The 18,263-nt window shown below is 45.6% G+C and overlaps 1 protein-coding gene across 4 annotated transcripts in view; it reads right to left on the bottom strand.

Annotated features, from left to right (window-relative positions):
• The window catches only part of map3k5 (mitogen-activated protein kinase kinase kinase 5), a 301,679-nt gene that overhangs the window by 158,886 nt on the left and 124,530 nt on the right, over positions 1–18,263 (bottom strand). For all 4 annotated transcript variants that reach the window (XM_070885461.1, XM_070885460.1, XM_070885463.1 and 1 more), the window contains exons 5-6: positions 8,571–8,739; positions 6,191–6,297 (exon numbers count right to left, since the gene is read on the bottom strand). In XM_070885461.1, the coding sequence (XP_070741562.1) occupies positions 6,191–6,297; positions 8,571–8,739 (276 nt within the window). The remainder of the gene's footprint in view (positions 1–6,190; positions 6,298–8,570; positions 8,740–18,263) is intronic.

The following is an 18,263-nucleotide window of genomic DNA, read 5'->3' as shown; positions in this document are numbered from 1 at the left end:
GGCTCTAGTATTGAACTGTTCAGCCACCTAAGGACTCATTCTCAGAGTAGAAGCAAGTCTTCCTCAATTCCGAGGGACTGCCTATGATGATGATATTTTTGTGCTACTCAAAATTGTCAATCATGACATCATTGCAACCTACATCTAAAAGGACCAGGAGCAACTTATTTTAAAAAAGGTCACATTACAGATCTCTGAATATTGAAAGCTCCATAAAGCGGCCACAATAGCAATTTCAGGGAAAATGTAACCCTCTCCACCCAGTTGAAACCAGGTTCTCAGGGGCTGGGAGAGGGCATTTAAAATGGAGCGGCGTACTTACCCACTGCAATATTAACCTGAGGCCTAAGCGAGGAGCAGTGGTGGCTTCCCCGACAGGCCCAACCTGCCAGGAGCTGGATTGAAGGCCAGAAGGCGGCAAGTTTCTTTATAATTTTTTTTAAGTTTCCTTGTGGGCTAAAAGCAGCAGTGTGCTCCTCCAGGTCCCACAAGGAAATCTTGGGCCTACTCTGCTTTTGGCAGACCCCTCTCCCATGACTGCAATCGCCTGCCATACCACACCCAATCAATCCAACTTAGCGCCGAGAACAGTCCTTGCACTCGCCTTCTACCACCCGAAATCCCACTCGCACCCGTCCATCAGGCAGGCAATGAGACTCAGCCAGAAGGCCAGCCTTCCCCATGGCAATGAGCCACACTGTTAAAATCGGGTGGTCTTTGTTTCATTCTCGACTTCCAGATGCACTGCTTTCTTGGGTCCTCCCTGCACTGATCCTGCCTCCCATTCAAATCAACTCCTCGATTTCACTAGCACATAAAGTGCTATTTGCACAGTGGTTCCCTTACAAATGACAAATACTGAACAGATGACCTCTGTACATGAAATAACGATGGTGTTAAATTAAGCTCAAGTCTGCAATTCATACTTGAAGCTGTTATTATCGATTTTTTCCTTTTGTTCTGGTTGGATTGAGAATGGAATACGTGAGTAATATTCAACAGCTAATTATCAGGAAACAATGCGGACACTATACATTATAGACATCATATTCCGATTTCAAATGGATAGAAAATAGTCGGCAGTGCCGACAATGATTATTTTCAGATCAACCATTCACTGCCCGCGAGGGCACGGGGCCTCAGAACATTTTGGGCTATATCAACATTGATGGCACGAGTCAGCTTATTCCCGTCAGGACTGAAGAGTCATCGAACAATTCATTCATTCAAATGCAGAAGAAAAATGTCTTTGGTGTTCACTTTTATTTGAAGTCAAGATTATCCCTATTAACACTTACCTGCACGATAATTTTATATTGAAAATAAAATTCCATTTCATCTGAATATAACAATTGCTGCAGTACAAGATAAAGGTCTTTGAGACGAGATTATGACCAAGCTGTGGTTAAAGGACTATTCTTTTGTGAAGCACCAATCCTCAGACAACTTGTCACACTGATCAAATAAATAAAGCACTTCCCAGACTCCAGTACAGTGGATACATTTGTTTATGTGAATCCTGCACGTTTACTGCCGCTACTTCTCTCCACTATGTTGTTTATACTACTATAAGCAATACCAAAATAGACCATTTGGTGAGCATGACACAGGAGCCATTAATAGGCCACTTTTAGTTTCGTAAAATCAGAATCCAGTGAGAAGTACAACAGCATTCCAAAAACATTCCTGTTTACACTGTGCAGTAACTTGGAAAAAAGTGTGTTAATTTCAAAAGAGAATGCTGTATAAAGAATCTAAAACATTTTAATGAGAAGCACAAGCAAGTATATGGAAGGGGATGTGGTCAGATTTTGAATCAGCTAAAAGCTTTGGTTTTAGTTCTGTTTATACCCTTTCTCCTCCTCCAATTTTCTCTCCTCCCTTCCTTTCCTGAAGCATATGGGGGAGAAATTTGGGTCGGGAGCAATTAGAGGTCGGGACATCGGACGTCACAGCCAGGGCTGGAGTTCGGAGCTCGGGGATCTCAGGCCAGGCAGTGTTATGTCTATAATGTACTTATGAATGACTCCACGAGGCAATGTGTTGCACTCAAACTGTAGTGACCTTGGTCCTTTATTCGTAACTCCAAAGTGAGGCACAAGCAGGGTGGGGGCAGCCTTTTAAACTGGGCCCTGCACACCAATGCAGGTGACCCTCAGGTCTCCCACCGCAGTGCCCTCTGGTGGACAGCCTCTGCCACAGGGGCAGGAAACCCTGGTCTCCACCAGTTGCACCCTCTAGTGGTGCCAGCATAGTATATACACAGTGTAAACCTTACTGATACTACATCAGGGAATAAGTCCCCATCTTATGCAACTATTCAGTGACTACACAGAGAGTATATCTATAGTCTGCATATATAACAGGCAGCATTCAGGATGATGATTGTGGTAAGTAACTTACCTTTTTTTTTATAAATGTAGGTGGTCTTTGGGGCTGGTTACCAGAGTACAGGCTTAGGGCAACCAATGCTGGAGACCTGAAGCAGGCGTTAAGACTCCTTGTTTGTATATGCAAACAGCCTAATGCCTGCTTAACCAATGGTTAAGCAATTAAAATCAGGGATGCTCAAGAGGCAAGAATTAGAGGAGAGCAGATTATCTCGGGGAGTTGTGGGACTAGAGGAGATCACAGAGCTAGGGAGAAAGGGGAGAGGCCAAGGAGGAATTTGAAAACAAGGAAGGGAATTTTAAAATAGAGGCATGGCTTAACCAGGAGCCAATGTAGGTCAGTGAGCACAGGGGTGATGGGACTTGGTGTGAATTAGGACACGGGTAGCCGAGTTTTGGATCAACTCTAGTTTACGTAAGGTAGAATGTGGATGGCCAGCCAGGAGTGTTTTTGGAATAGTCAAGTCTAGAGGTAACAAAGGCATGGATGAGGGTTTCAGCAGCAGATTAGCTGAGGCGGGGCGGAGATGTGTGATGTTACGGAGGCGGAAATAGGCGGTCTTAGCTATGGCACGGATATGTGGTCAGAAGCTCATTTTAGGATCAAATATGACACCAAGGTTGCGAACAGTCTGGTTCAGCCTCAGACAGATGCTAGGCAGAGAGATGGCGTCGATAGCTAGGGAACGGAGTTTGTGGCGGGGACCGAAGACAATGGCTTCGGTCTTTGCAATATTTCAATGGAGGACATTTCTGCTCATCCAGTACTGGATGTCGGACAAGCAGTTTGACAACTTAGAGACAGTGGAGGGGTTGAGAGAAGTGGTGGTGAGGTAGAGCTGGGTGTCGTCAGCGTACATATGAAAATTGATGCTGTGTTTTCGGATGATGTCTCCAAGAGGCAACATGTAGATGAGAAATAGAAGGAGGCCAAGGATAGATCCTTGGGGACACCAGAGTTAACTATACGGTAGCAGGAAGAGGAGCCATTGCAGGTGATTCTCTGGCTACAATTCGATAGATAAGAATAGAACCAGGCAAGTGCAGTCCCACCCAGCTGGACAACGGTGGAGAGGCGTTGGAGGAGGATGGAGGGTCAACCATATCAAAAACTGTAGACAGGTCGAGAAGGAGAAGGAGGGATAGTTTGCCTTTGTAACAGTCACAAAGGATTGATGAGAGCAGTTTTGGTACTGTGGCAGGGGGGGGGGGGGGGGGTGGTGGCGGGGGGAGGAAACGTGATTGGAGGGATTCAAACATGGAATTCTGGGAAAGATGAATACAGGTTTAGAAGACGACAACACGACTTTGGAGAGGAAAGGGAGGTTGGTGATGGGGTGGTAGCTTGCAAAGACGGTGGGGTTGATTTTTTTGAGGAGAGGGATGCTGACAGCAGTACCCAAGGAGAGAAAACCATTAACCATTAACAATATCAGCTAACATGGGAGCCAAAACAGGAAGCTGGGTGGTCAGCAGTTTAGTGGGAATTAGGTCAAGGAGTTTATAGAGCAGATGAGCTCGGAGAGGGCATATGAGGAGATCAGAGAAAAACTGGAGAAAGATGCGAATTCAGAGCTAGGACAGAGGGGATTCTTAGCCTGGTGGGCTAGGGGAAGGAAGGGAAGTGGCAGAGGCAGCTGATCAGATGGTCTCAATCTTAGAGACATAGAAGTCCATGAGCTCCTCGCACTTGTTGTTGGAGGAGACAGGGTAGAGGGGTTTGAGTAGACGGTTTGCAGTAAAGAAAAGAAGCTGGGGTTCATCTTTGCATTCCAGAATGGTGCTGGAATAGTGAGTCATTTTGGCAGACAAGAGCAGCATCCGATAGTGCTGTATGTGGTCCAGTCAGATCTGGTAGTGAATGGCTAAACCAATTGTCTGCCACATCCGTTCAAGTCTGTGTCCCTTGGACTTAAGGAAGCAAAGATGAGGGCCGTACTGGGGAATAGAGCATCAAAGGTGGCGGTGAGGGTGTGGTTGAGCAGATCAGTAGCTGCAGAAAAGTCGTGGTGAATTACGGGATTTAGCAGTGGCGGGGGAATGTAGATGGAGTGCAATACAAATAACAATATTAAACATAAATGTCAGCAAATAATACAACAAAAAGCAATAAATGTGGGGAAAAAAATTACACACCATTCCTTAGAAATGCAGAAACTTTTCCAAGAGGAAGAACACTAAAGCCTGAGTCGCCTGCTCCTTTTTGGATGCTAACACTCCGATTCACACTGCACTACTTCCTTCAGGAAATTATTTACTATTCTCTTAAAGCAAATCACACATATGCGTCAATCATTTTCTCTGGTAACTTATTCCACAACTTTATTAGCCTCTTAAGGTAAAACAGTACCACTTAACTTTCATTCTTACTCCTTGATACAAAATGTAAAACTTGTCTCGCCACATTGTACAATTGGTTGGACATCTTAAAAAATATGGAAAACTTGCAAGTACATTTATCATAAAATCATAGAAATTTACAGCACAGAAGGAGGCCATTTGGCCCATCGTGTCCTTGCTGGCCAACAAAGAGCTATCCAGCCCAATCCCACTTTGCAGCTCTTTGTTTGCCCGTAGCCTTGTAGGTTACGGCAATTCAAGTGCATATCCAAATATTGTTTAAATGCTATAAGAGTTTCTGCCTCTACCGCTCTTTCAGGCAGTGTGTGTCAGACCCCATCACCCTCTGGGTGACAAAAATTCTCAAAGCCTCTCTAAACCTTCTACCAATTACTTTAAATCTATGCCCCCTGGTTATTGACCCCTCTGTTAAAGGAAATAGGTCCTTCCTAACCACTCTATCTAGGTCCCTCATAATTTTGTACACCTCAATTAGGTCTCCCCTCAGCCTCCTCTGTTCCAAATAAAACAACCCAAGCCTATCCAATCTTTCCTCATAGCTAACATTCTCCAGTCCAGGTAACATCCTCGGAAATCTCCTCTGTACCCTCTCTAGTGCAATCACATCTTTCTTGTAATGTGGTGATAAGAACTGCGCACAGTATTCCAGCTGTGGCCTAACTAGTGTTTTATACAGTTCAAATATAACCTCTTTGCTCTTGTATCCTATGCCTTGGTTAATAAAGGCAAATATCCCAAATGCCTTCTTAACCACCTTATCTACCTGTCCTGCAACCTTCAGGGATCTGTGGACATGCACTCCAAGGTCCCTCTACATTTCCAGTATCCTACCATTTCCAGTACCCTACCTTGCCTTGTTAGCCCTCCCCAAATGCATTACCTCACACTGCTCTGGATTGAATTCCATTTGCCGCTGTTCTGTCCACCTGACCAGTCCATTGATATCTTCCTGCAGTCTACAGCTTTCTTCTTCAATATCAACCACAAATTATCTTCACAAGATAGTTCTTTCTTTGCCACAGTAGAAAAGGGAGTGAACAGAGGGAGGAGTAAAGGATACTTGCTCCTCCCCAGTTCCATTCCAACAGCAAAGTAAGGTGCCTTACTTCCACCAGGCCTTCTGCTTTCCTTAGTGAACCTGTAAACATGTCTGCATTACTCATATAAAACACACAAGTCCCATGTACTGAAGGATTGAGACAGCAAATCACATGCTTAGTTTGAACAATCACAACCCTTCTACAAACAGAATCAATTATCAAGTAAACTAACAAGTTAACAATTTTTTTTTTTAAGTAGATCATGACCAGACAAAAGGCCTGTGAAGAGGTAGCAATAATGTATTTTATAATTATAAATTGGCATTAAAAAAAAAAGTGAACATGTAGGCCACATAGGCAAATGCATAAACTACAATCAACACTAAAATAATATCTTACCGATTCAGCGCAAAGGCATAATGAAATTTGATGTGAAGATTGCCCACCAGATCACAGGTTGGAAGTTTTTCCAAAGTCTCCACCAATGTTACTATGGCATTATAGTCCTTGACAAAAGAAAAGCAGGATATAAAACAAACGTAATTAAATGTTAGAAATTCCTTGTGAAGTAATTCAGATACCAAATACAACTTTTATGTTAAAAAATGTCATGGGTAGTAATTCCCCAATAAAAATACTACAATGTGGCAGCCAGCAGTACAGTGCACTGGTTTACCAGTGGATTGTGACACTGCATGATGTGTTTCTGCAATCTCAGCCGAACTTTCACAAGAGGTGCAAAGTGGAAGATAGGTTTCTTCCCCACCCACCATCCATTCCCTCCTTGCATCACTCCAGTTGTTTACCCAAGTAAAAGTAGCAAATGCCTTGGAGCAAGACATAGCAAACTTTATTTTGAAAACGTTGGTTAGACTCCATTTTCTGTTGCAATATTTTGTGGCTATTATTTTTTATATATCAAACCTGAGCAGAACATGCATCTGTTGCAGTGCTATGTTTAAATTGTAAGCATTGCTCTTTTCAATCCACAGTACATAAAGCTATGTGGTTGATTTAGAATAAAAGTTGCTTTGATGAAGTACACAGCCAAAGTATTCCTTTCTAACACTATACAAGGGTTTTACTGTTGTCATTTATAATTTTTCTATGCACTTCTTCTGTTAAGCTGGCGGGCAGGTATGGAACTTGCACCCAGGCTGCCATCAGTGATCCCTCTTAGTCAGCCACAAGAAGACATGAAATGCTGGCCAAGCAAGACATTCCTAACCAATTTTCCTTCCCTCAATGGACAGATCTCACAGCTTCTACTCATGGCAGCTCCGAATTGAAATATGGGAAAACCAAATCCCATATGTAATAATTTCTAAGTTAACATTTTCATAACATGGAACAATTCTTGAAACAAGGCTAAAACTCATAGTCATTTTACTAACTTCATAAATTTCCATGACAGGATTTCATGATTATTTTCTTAACTTAACTAGACTGAGAAATCTAGTTGTGCAAGATAAAGCCCAATTAAACTTGTGGCTAAGTATCTATAGTCCTCAATATCGTGGTCAAGTTATGCAGCTATACCAAACACAAAATTATTTTGTCAAAGTTTTCTCTTAACAAATATGCTGCCGATATGTTGGCATTGCAGTGCGGGAGAGGATAAGTCATGTTGGCACTTGGGGTGGGAACTATCCGTGGAAAACTCTGTTGTTGCAACAGTCTGTACCCGTGGTACCAACTGGCTTTTTAAATCTCTCCTGAAGCCCGTTCCCTTTGCCAGCTGTTCCAGTTTCCATTTGTACCCGAGCTATTCAAATATCCTCTATGTCTATTAAATGTCTTTAATTATCTCATTACGCTTCTTTCTATTATATCATGTTAACATCACTCCAGCTCTTTTCCACTTAAACACTTTTCAGATCATTCTACTTCCATGTGTAAGCTTGTTTTTGATTCCCGTTCCTTTTGATCTTTTCCTTTTTAAATAATGTTTATCTCTAATTGTTTTTCCATTTCTAATGAGGTGTCTATACCTGAAACGTTAATTTGTCTGATTTGGGGTCTCAATGGCTTCTCCTCAGGTTTCTACAAATACTAGGAGATTCCCACAATTGCAAACAAAATGAACGCAAATGCAAGAAATGGCCAATGTCACAGAGAGCATAAGCTGATGCAAGGCCCGTGACGAATTCAGCAGCTGGGTCTCAGCTGAATTCCAGTGAAGCTCTCTGGTTTGGAGGTCACCATTTTGGACTGGGGGCCCTCATGTAGGTCCGTGGTGGTGGGTGGAGGCAGGCCGCAGCGGCTCTCAGCAGTGCTGTGTAGGCAAGCAGACCACCTGCTCCTCTTGGCTCCACATTCAGGTGAGTAATAAAAAACTTACTTCTCCTTCGGGAACCTCCAGTAGGCTGCCGAAGGTTTGTAAAACCTGAGCGGAATATGCACGGTGCATTCTCAGTTCAGTTTTTGCTAAATTTGGCATCTGAGTTCTGAAACAGGCGTTATGGCCCTGATAATCAAGAGCCTTAATGCCTGAAATTGTTCCCACTAGCCCTGATTTTGCACCCAGACAATGGGAATGATACGTACCAATTTCCGCCCCTTTATCTGCAGTTTTTATTTTTCTCTTAGGAGGACGGAACATTTAATTCAAACTTCAAGGCAAAAATCTGATCTGTCTAAATAGGATGTTCATATAAAGCACAGCACAAAGCTCAACTAAGTCCAATATTTCACATACAGATTTTAAAGTGTAAACGTAGGCATGAAACATATAAACAGCTCTGTAATCTCAGGGAATCTTCAGCCATATAAAACATACCTGAATATCACGGTAGGAAAGAAGCAAATTAATGACAATATCGGCAGAGAGAACTTCAACATTGTCCAGGCGTTTTCTTATTCTTCCTAGCTCCGCGGCCAATTCTTTAGCACTGTAAAGTTCACGAGCCTTCCTGATTTCACTCAGGATTGTTTCCCTAAAATACTGACTGTGAAGCACAAACAGACACCATGTTTCTAGGTGATATTTCTAATACTAGCTTGCCTTTTGAAAACATACTCACATTTTAAGAATAAAGAATTACTTTAAAATCATATACAGCATAAAGGGCAAGTTTGTGACTTAGAGAATTCAATCGAAACAAATTTCCTGTCCAATATATTAGATGTGCTTTTTCTGGTCAGATTTTGTTACCCAAGAGGAATGTTCACAACCATTCACTGTTATTCTGTAGCAAATGTGAAAACAGACCCTCCCCTCAAACACACACACAAGAGCAAAAAGGGCGATATAGAATTAGCGCAAGAGGAGCAAGACTGAGGTTTGTTCAAAACCTAGTGCATTCAATGGCTGGCTTCTGTCATTTTCTGCAGTTATGATACAGAGTGGCTTGTTGCATTTAAAATATCAAAGTAAATCTTATAAAAAGCCTGTGGGAAGGAATCAGAAGCATGAATGTTAGAGTAAGGGACAAAGAACGAATGGAAAAATTAGATGACAGGACTGTGTTTTATGTAGCACAAAGCCTCCAAGTCTGAAATGGAACCTGCTGGTTAAATGACGATAGCCGTCTAACAGCACAAGCCATTCATCTTCACTAAAAAAAAAGCTTTGTGCTCCTCCTTTTCCTGTCAACAGCAAAGAAATTTGAAATTCTTTTGTTTCCGCCCCCCTCCACCACCACCACCAACTCTCCAGTTTTCCCCCATTCACCTGAAGATGTTAACTCATGCTGAGGCATAGCATAGTTCCACAGTCCTTAGTCATTTTCTGGCACATAATCCAACTGGTTGTTTTTCCATTTGTAAGTTGAGAGAGGCAGTGACAGCAGGTTAGTATGCAGGTACAGCAAGTGATCAGGAAGGCCAATGGTATCTTGGCCTTTATTGCGAAGGGGATGGAGTATAAATGCAGGGAAGTCTTGCTACAGCTATACAGGGTATTGGTGAGGCCTCACCTGGAATACTGCGTACAGTTTTGGTTTACGAAAGAATATACTTGCTATGGAGGCAGTTCAGAGAAGGTTCACTAGGTTGATTCCGGGGGTGAGGGGATTGACTTATGAGGAAAGGTTGAGTAGGTTGGGCCTTTACTCATTGGAATTCAGAAGAATAAGAGGTGATCTTATTGAAATGTATAAGATTATGAGGGGGCTTGACAAGGTGGATGCAGAGAGGATGTTTCCACTGATAGGGGAGACTAGAACTAGAGGGCATAATCTTAGAATAAGGGGCCGCCCATTTAAAACTGAGATGAGGAGAAATTTCTTCTCTCAACGGGTTGTAAGTCTGTGGAATTCGCTGCCTCAGAGAGCTGTGGAAGCTGGAACATTGAATAAATTTAAGACAGAAATAGAGTTTCCTTCATGATAAGGGGATAAGGGGTTATGGGGAGTGGGCGGGGAAGTGGAACTGAGTCCATGATCAGATCAGCCACGATCTTATTGAATGGCGGAGCAGGCTTGAGGGACCGTATGGCCTACTCCTGCTCCTATTTCTTATGTTCTTATGTTATTCAAACATGAGGAACATAAGAATTGAGCCTAATCCTGTCCTCATTCAATGTCCACACATGTGCACTATCCAGCAGGGGTCCCTGGTCAGGAATGTGAAATCTGGCTGATTTTTCTCTGTCACATATCCAAAAGTGCCGGGACCAACCCCAACTAAGATTAGCAAACTCAACAGACACCAGTCACCGAACCCAAGACATTCCTGGTCTCTCTGACTCCTTCCCACACTAAGCAGTACATTTACCAATGAGCAACTGTAGTATCTTCTATGTGGACCGGTTAAGTTCTTCAATCCAAAATAGCTTTATTGTGAATGAATGACTGGTGGCTGGCGAATCAAAAATGTTCAATTTGCTCACATATACAATGATGTATTGCAATAATAAAGTCACTGAGAACACTTTCTCGATAATTGTATCAGAGAAAGGTCTTGTATTTATATAGCAACTTTCAGAGCATTTGGACGTCCCAAAGCGCTTCGCAACCAATGAAGTACTTTCACCCCCTACCCAGCAAAAGTCACTGCACTTCTAAAATAAGTCATTGTGTAAAGTGCTTTGAGGTGTTGTCACATGAATGCTGTATAACTGAAATTTTATTCAACTGTATATTCAGAGCTTATTAACACAGATAAAAAGGGATTTTCAAACAATAGGCTTGGAAGGGAGTAACTCATGAAGGGCGGTGACAATTTGATTTATTTTAAAGTTGTTCACATGGCATGATGTAGATGGGGGAAAGAGAAGGAAATGAACGCTATTTTTAAAAATTGCTCAACAACACCACCCTGAAACTAGAAAGAAAACTATTGTAACTAATTGTACCAAAAATAAACCTGCAGCGCCTGTATCCTCCGACTGCAGTGTACTCTGAACTCCTACAGGGAAGATAAGCAGCTAACCACAAGAGAAGTTATGCTAGTTTTTCCTCCCTCGAATCAACAAGGCACTATGCCTCTGTTCAGGGCTGCACCCAGAGACTGGCACAGTGCCATCGAGGGGAAGCCCAAGCAGGAACATCAGAGACTGCAATTAGAATCTGGTTCTGCTCCACTGCATAATGCTTGTACATAATACACTATCAATTTTAACTGTTACCTTTAGACTTGACTACTCCAACGCACTCCTGGCTGGCCTCTCATATTTTACCAGACGTAAACTTGAGATCATCCAAAACTCATCAGCCCGTGTCCTAACTCATAACAAGTCCCGCTCACCCATTACTCCTGTGCTCGTCGACCTACATTGGCGGTTAATCAACAGCGCGATTTCAAAATTCTCATCCTGGTTTACAAATCCCTCCATGGCTTCGGCCCTCCCTATCTCTGTATTCTCCTTCAACCTCACACAAGAACATAAGAAATAGGAGCAGGAGTATGCCATATGGCCTCTCGAGCCTGCTCCGCCATTGAAAACAACACCCCCCCCCCGCCGGCGAGATGTCTGCGCTCAAATTCTGCCCTCTTGACCATCCCCGATTATAACTGCTCAACCATTGGTGGCCGTGCCTTCAGCTGCCTAGGCCCCAAGCTCCAGAACGCTCTCCCTAAACCTCTCCGCCTCTCACCCTATCTTTCCTCCTTTAAGACGCTCCTTAAAACCTACTTCTTTGACAAAGCTTTTGGTCATCTGCTGTAATTTATTCATGTGGCTCGGTGTTAAATTTATTTGTTTTGTCTTAAAACACTCCTGTGAAGCACCTTGGGACGTTTTATGATGTTAAAGGCGCTATATAAATACAAGTTGTTGTTATTTTTCTTTTTAAGTTTAGATTTTAATTTTGCAACTTTAAAATTGTAATTTGTACTGCAAAGCTAACATTTTGGGCTCAATTTTCCCCAGTGATTTGCACCATTTTTTTTGGCGCAGGCTGCTTTTTTTGGCCCAATTTCCCCCAATCAATTTGCACCAGCGTAACTCAGTTAGTTACGATTTTTTTTAGGTACATTTTGTTTTCAAGCCAAAGGGGGCGTAACCTGCCACCCGCGCCAATTCTGGCCATTTAGAGAAATTTGGCCAGCTGAGAGTTACTCCAGTTCTTCTTAGGCCAGCGTATGTGGCCTCTGTAGAAAAACCTTCTGGTGAGTTAAGGAAATCGGCGCAGGTAAGTGCATTAGATGCCTGGACAGCAGCAGCAGGAGAGGTAAGAGAGAGGGTGGTAAAGCCTTTCGGGTATAGTTAGGTGCGGGGACTGGGAGTGAGGAGGCTATTCGGCCTGAGATAGGGGCGGGGAAGTGGACCGGGAGGCCATTCGGCCTGGGATAGATGCGGGGGAGCGGACCGGGAGGCCACTCGGCCAGGGTTAGGTGCGGGACCGGGAGGGAGGTGGCCACTCAGCCAGGGATAGGTGCGGGGGAGTGGACCAGGAGGGAGGCGGCCACTCGGCCAGGGATAGGTGCGGGGGAGCAGACCGGGAGGGAGGATGCCACTCGGCCAGGGCTAGGTGTAGGGAGGCCTTTTGGCCTGGGATAGGAGCAGGATCGGCCCCGGCATCGGAAGGGGGAGGGGGAAGGGGGTAGGGTGGGAGGAGATGGGCGTTATAGTTTGTTTATAAAATTTTTTACATCAATCGTTAAATTATTACAAAAACTTATTGAACTTTACAATTGGTGTGCAGTGTCTTCTAATAACATAAGGTTAAACATCAATACAAGGGTGGCAAACAATGGCAAGGCAAGGATAAAATGTAACGCAACTGTAACTGTCACCAACGTAACTTCACACAAAGCGTTCATTTATGAGCTGCTAACGCAACAGTCTTACAGCTGCGTAACTAGCACGGGACCGTTCCAGTGGCGGGGGGGGCGGGGGGCTTGAGTTCATCGCCAGGCTGATTGTCCTCCCCAAGGTCCTCGTCCTCCTCCCCTTTCTCCTGAGGTGGAGCTGCAGTCTCATCTGGCAACTGTTGTCCTCTCCTGATTGCTAGATTATGCAACATGCAGCACACCACAATTAACTCAGTGACCTGCTCAGGGCGATATTGTAGGTTGCCTCCCGAGTGGTCCAGGCATCTGAAGCGCTGCTTCAAAACTCCAATTGTCTTTGACGATATTGCGTGTGGCTATATTGCTTTTGTTGTAGCGCTTCTTGGCTTCTGTCTGGGGCTTACGCATGGGGGTCATGAACGAGCTGGCAAGGCCATATCCTTTATCCCCCAACATCTAACCATGACCTTGTGGCTGACTGTTAAACAGGTCAGAGACAGTGCTCTCGAGCAAGATTTGCACATCATGGATGCTCCCTGGAAAATTTGCATTTATTGCCATGATTATTTGCTTGTGGTCGACAACGAGCTGCACATTCAGGGAGTGGAATCTGTTACATATGTAAACCTGTAAAAACCTTGTTTAACCACAAGAGGACTCATCCCCTGGAGTCCCAAAGGATTTCACAATCCTTTGGGAGCAGCTGTACATAAGGAGGGCTCACAGGCTGGACAGGCACTCGGGATACCTGTAATAAAGGACTACGGTCACACCTTACTTTGAGCTCACAGTATCTGGTCAGACTCTTTATTCTATACACAACAACTGGCGACGAGATACAGATGACAAACCCCACCGCAACGGTGCAGAGAACAGTGGGCATCCTGGAGAAATTTTCGGAGGGAGATGATTGGGAAACCTGCATGGAGCGACTTGACCAATACTTCATGGCCAATGAGCTGGGAGGACAAGCGAACACTGCCAAACGAAGGGCGATCCTCCTCACCGTTTGCGGGGGACCAACGTATGGCCTCATGAAAAATCTACTTGCTCCAGCGAAACCCACAGACAAGTCGTATGATGATTTGTGCACACTGGTCCGGGAGCATCGAAACCTGAAGGAAAGCGTTCTGATGGCGAGGTACCGGTTCTACACGTACAAGAGGTCTGAATGTCAGGAAGTGGCGAGCTATGTCGCCGAGCTATGACACCTTGCAGGACATTGCGAATTTGAAGGATACTTGGAGCACATGCTCAGGGTCTTCTTTGTACTTGGCATTGGCCATGAAGTAATACTTCACAAACTTTTCACTGTAGAGACCCCAACCTTGAGTCTTAGTCATAGGCACTCCCTCGGAATCGAGGAAGACTTGCTTCCACGCTTGAAGTGAGTTCTTTGGTGGCTGAACAGTCCAATACGAGAACCATAGACTCTGTCACAGGTGGGACAGATAGTCGTTGAGGGAAGGGGTGGGTGGGACTGGTTCACCGCACGTTCTTTGCACTTGATTTCTGCATGCTCTCGGTGTTGAGACTCGAGGTGCTCAGCGCCCTCTCGGATGCACTTCCTCCACTGAGGGCGGTCTTGGGCCAGGGACTCCCAGGTATCAGTGGAGATTTGCACTTTATGAGGGTGTCCTTGTAGCGTTTTGTTGCCCATCTTTGGCTCGTTTGCCATGAAGGAGCTCAGAGTAGAGCACTTGCTTTGGGAGTCTCGTGTCTGGCATGTGGACTATGTGGCCTGCCCAGCGGAGCTGATCGAGTGTCGTCAGTGCTTTAATGCTGGGGATGTTAGCCTGAGTGAGGACGCTGATGTTGGTGCGCCTGTCATCCCAGGGGATTTGTAGGATCTTGCAGAGACATCTTTGGTGATATTTCTCCAGCAACTTGAGGTGTCAACTGTACATGGTCCATTTCTCTGAGCCATACAGGAGGGCAGGTATTACTACAGCCCTGTAGACCATGAGCTTGATGGCAGTTTGGAGGGTCGGGTCTTCAAACACTCTTTTCCTCAGGCGACCAAAGGCTGCACTGGTGCATTGGAGGCGGTGTTGGATCTCGTCGTCGATGCCTGCTCTTGTTGATAGGAGGCTCCCAAGATATGGGAAGTGGTCCAGGGTGTCCAGGGCCATGCGTGGATCTTGATGACTGGCGGGCAGTGCTGTGTGGTGAGGACACTGGGAAAGTCGTTGCTAGAGTCCTCCTCAACTGTCGAGAAGCTCCTCCCGGAGTCACAGTGCGGATTTTGTCCCCTACGGGGCACAACGGACATGATTTTTGCAGCGCGACAGTTACAGGAAAAATGCAGAGAACAGCGACAGCCCTTATACATGGTCTTCTTCGACCTTGCAAAGGCCTTTGACACTGTCAACCGCAAGGATCTATGGAGTGTCCTCCTCCGTTTCGGATGCCCCCAAAAGTTTGTCACCATCCTCCGCCTGCCCCACGACGGCATGCAGGCCGTGATCCTTACTAATGGATCCACCACAGACCCAATTCAAGTCCGGACCGGGGTCAAACAGGGCTGCGTCATCGCCCCAACCCTCTTCTCAATCTTCCTCGCTGCCATGCTCCACCTCACAGTCAACAAGCTCCCCGCTGGAGTGGAACTAAACTACAGAACCGGTGGGAACCTGTTCAACCTGCGCCATCTCCAGGCCAGATCCAAGACCACCCCAACTTCTCTCGTCGAGCTACAGTACGCGGATGATATACAGAGGCCGCACTCCAGGACATTGTCGACGTATTTACTGAGGCGTACGAAAGCATGGGCCTTACGCTAAACATCCGTAAGACAAAAGTCCTCCACCAGCCTGTCCTCACCACACAGCACTGCCCCCCAGTCATCAACTTTGAGTAAAGCCATAGAGATAGGCCAGGCGTTCATCGCCACCAGTGACGGTACCAAACAAATCTCTCAGCACACGAGTGCTGCTGCAAGTACTGTGAACAAAATAATGTTTTCGAATCGTAACGTACAGGGCTGGCCTCACATGCCTGCAGCTGCACGTCCGCAGATGTCTCAGAGTCCACCATCAAAGGTGGTGAACGCAAGGCCATTAACATCTTGTTGGTGCTGCGGGGGTGATCATCGTTTCCATTCATGCCACTTCAAAGGATACGTTTGCAAGAGCTGTGGAACAATGGGACACCTCCAACGTATGTGCAGGCGAGCTGCAAACCCTGCAAACCACCATGTTGCAGAGGAGGACAGATCCACGGTGGATCACGACGAACAAGAGCCTCAGACTGAGGAGGCAGAGGTATATGGGGTGCACATATTTACCACAAAGTGTCCCCCCGATAATGCTGAAGGTTGAATCAAATGGACTCCCGGTGTCAATGGAGCTGGACACAGGAGCGAGCCAGTCCATAATGAGCAAAAAGACTTTCGACAAATTGTGGTGCAGCAAGGCCTCAAGGCCAGTCCTGACTCCCATTCGTACTAAACTGAGAACATACACAAAGAAACTGATTCCGTAATCAGCGGTGCTACTATAAGGGCTTCTACGATGGAGCGGTGCACAAGTTACCACTCTGGGTGGTACCGGGCGATGGCCGCACACTGCTCGGCAGGAGCTGGCTGGGGAAGATACGCTGGAACTGGGACGACGTCCGTCTCTTCAGTCAACGACACTTCATGTGCCCAGGTCCTAAACAAGTTCCCCTCACTGTTCGAACCTGGCATTGGGAAATTCCAAGGAGCAAAATTGCAGATCCACCTGATTCCGGGGGCACGACCCATCCATCACAAGGCGGGAGCAGTACCGTACATGATGAGAGAGGGTGGAGTTCGAGCTAGACTGGCTGCAACGAGAGGGCATAATTTCGCCGATCGAATTCAACGAGTGGGCCAGTCCGATTGTTCCAGTCCTCAAGGAAAACGGCACCGTCAGAATCTGTGGTGATTACAAAGTAACTATCAATCGTTTCTCCCTGCAGGATCTATACCTGCTACCAAAGGCAGACGACCTATTTGCGACGCAGGTGGGAGGAAAAACGTTCACAAAGCTGGATTTGACCTCGGCCTACATGACGCAGGAACTGGAGGAATTATTGAAGGGCCTCACCTGCATCAACATGCACAAAGGTCTCTCCATTTACAACAGATGCCCATTTGGGATTCCATCAGCCGCGGCGATACTCCAGAGGAACATGGAAAGCTTACTGAAGTCGGTCCTGCGCACCTTGGGCTTCCAGGACGACATCTTGGTTACAGGTCAGGACACCGTTGAGCGCCTGCAGAACCTGGAGGAGATCCTTCGTCGGCTTAATTGTGTGGGGCTCAGGTTAAAACACTCGAAGTGCGTTTTCCTGGCACCTGAAGTGGAGTTCCTGGGGAGAAGAATTGCGGCGGATGGCATCAGGCCCACTGATTCGAAGATGGAGGCAATCGAGAACGCACCGAGACCACAGAATGTGACGGAGCTGCGGTCGTTTCTCGGACTCCTGAACTACTTTGGTAACTTCTTACCGGGTCTTAGCACGCTGTTAGAACCACTGCACTCTTTACTGCGTAAAGGAGATGAATGGGTATGGGGCAAAAGCCAAGAAAATGCCTTTGTAAAAGCTAGAAAACTGTTGTGCTCAAACAAATTGCTTGTGTTGTATGATGCATGTAAGCGTTTGGTACTAGCATGTGATGTGTCATCATATGGTGTCGGGTGTGTATTGCAACAAGCTAATGAATCTGGGAAATTGCAGCCGGTTGCTTATGCATCCAGAAGTCTGACTAAGGCTGAGGGCCTCCAGCATGATCGGAAAAGAAGCGTGAACATGTGTTTATGGGGTAAAGAAAATGCATCAATATCTGTTTGGGCTCAAATTTGAATTGGAAACTGACCATAAGCCACTGATATCCCTCTTTTCTGAAAATAAGGTGATAAGTACGAATACATCGACCCGCATCCAGAGATGGGCGCTCACGTTGTCTGCATACAACTACGCCACCCACCACAGAAAACTGTGCCGATGCTCTCAGTAGGCTGCCATTGCCCACCACAGGGGTGAAGATGGCACAGCCCGCAGATTTAGTTATGGTAATGGAAGCATTAGAGAGTGAGCAATCAGCTGTTACCGCCCGACAGATTAGAACCTGGATGAGCCAGGACCCCTTACTGTCCTTAGTAAAAAAACTGTGTGCTCCACGGGAGTTGGTCTAGTGTCCCGTGAGAGATGCAGGAAAAAGTAAAGCCGTACCAGCGGCGCAAAGATGAAATGTCTATACAGGCAGACTGCCTCCTATGGGGTAATCGGGTAGTGGTACTAAAAAACAGCAGGGACACTTTCATTAGTG

The sequence above is a fragment of the Pristiophorus japonicus genome, chromosome 7, assembly GCF_044704955.1.
Source record: "Pristiophorus japonicus isolate sPriJap1 chromosome 7, sPriJap1.hap1, whole genome shotgun sequence".
NCBI classification, from domain to species: domain Eukaryota; kingdom Metazoa; phylum Chordata; class Chondrichthyes; family Pristiophoridae; genus Pristiophorus; species Pristiophorus japonicus.
Note: the sequence above shows the minus strand (reverse complement) of the source record. Positions and strands in the feature narration are given on the sequence as shown.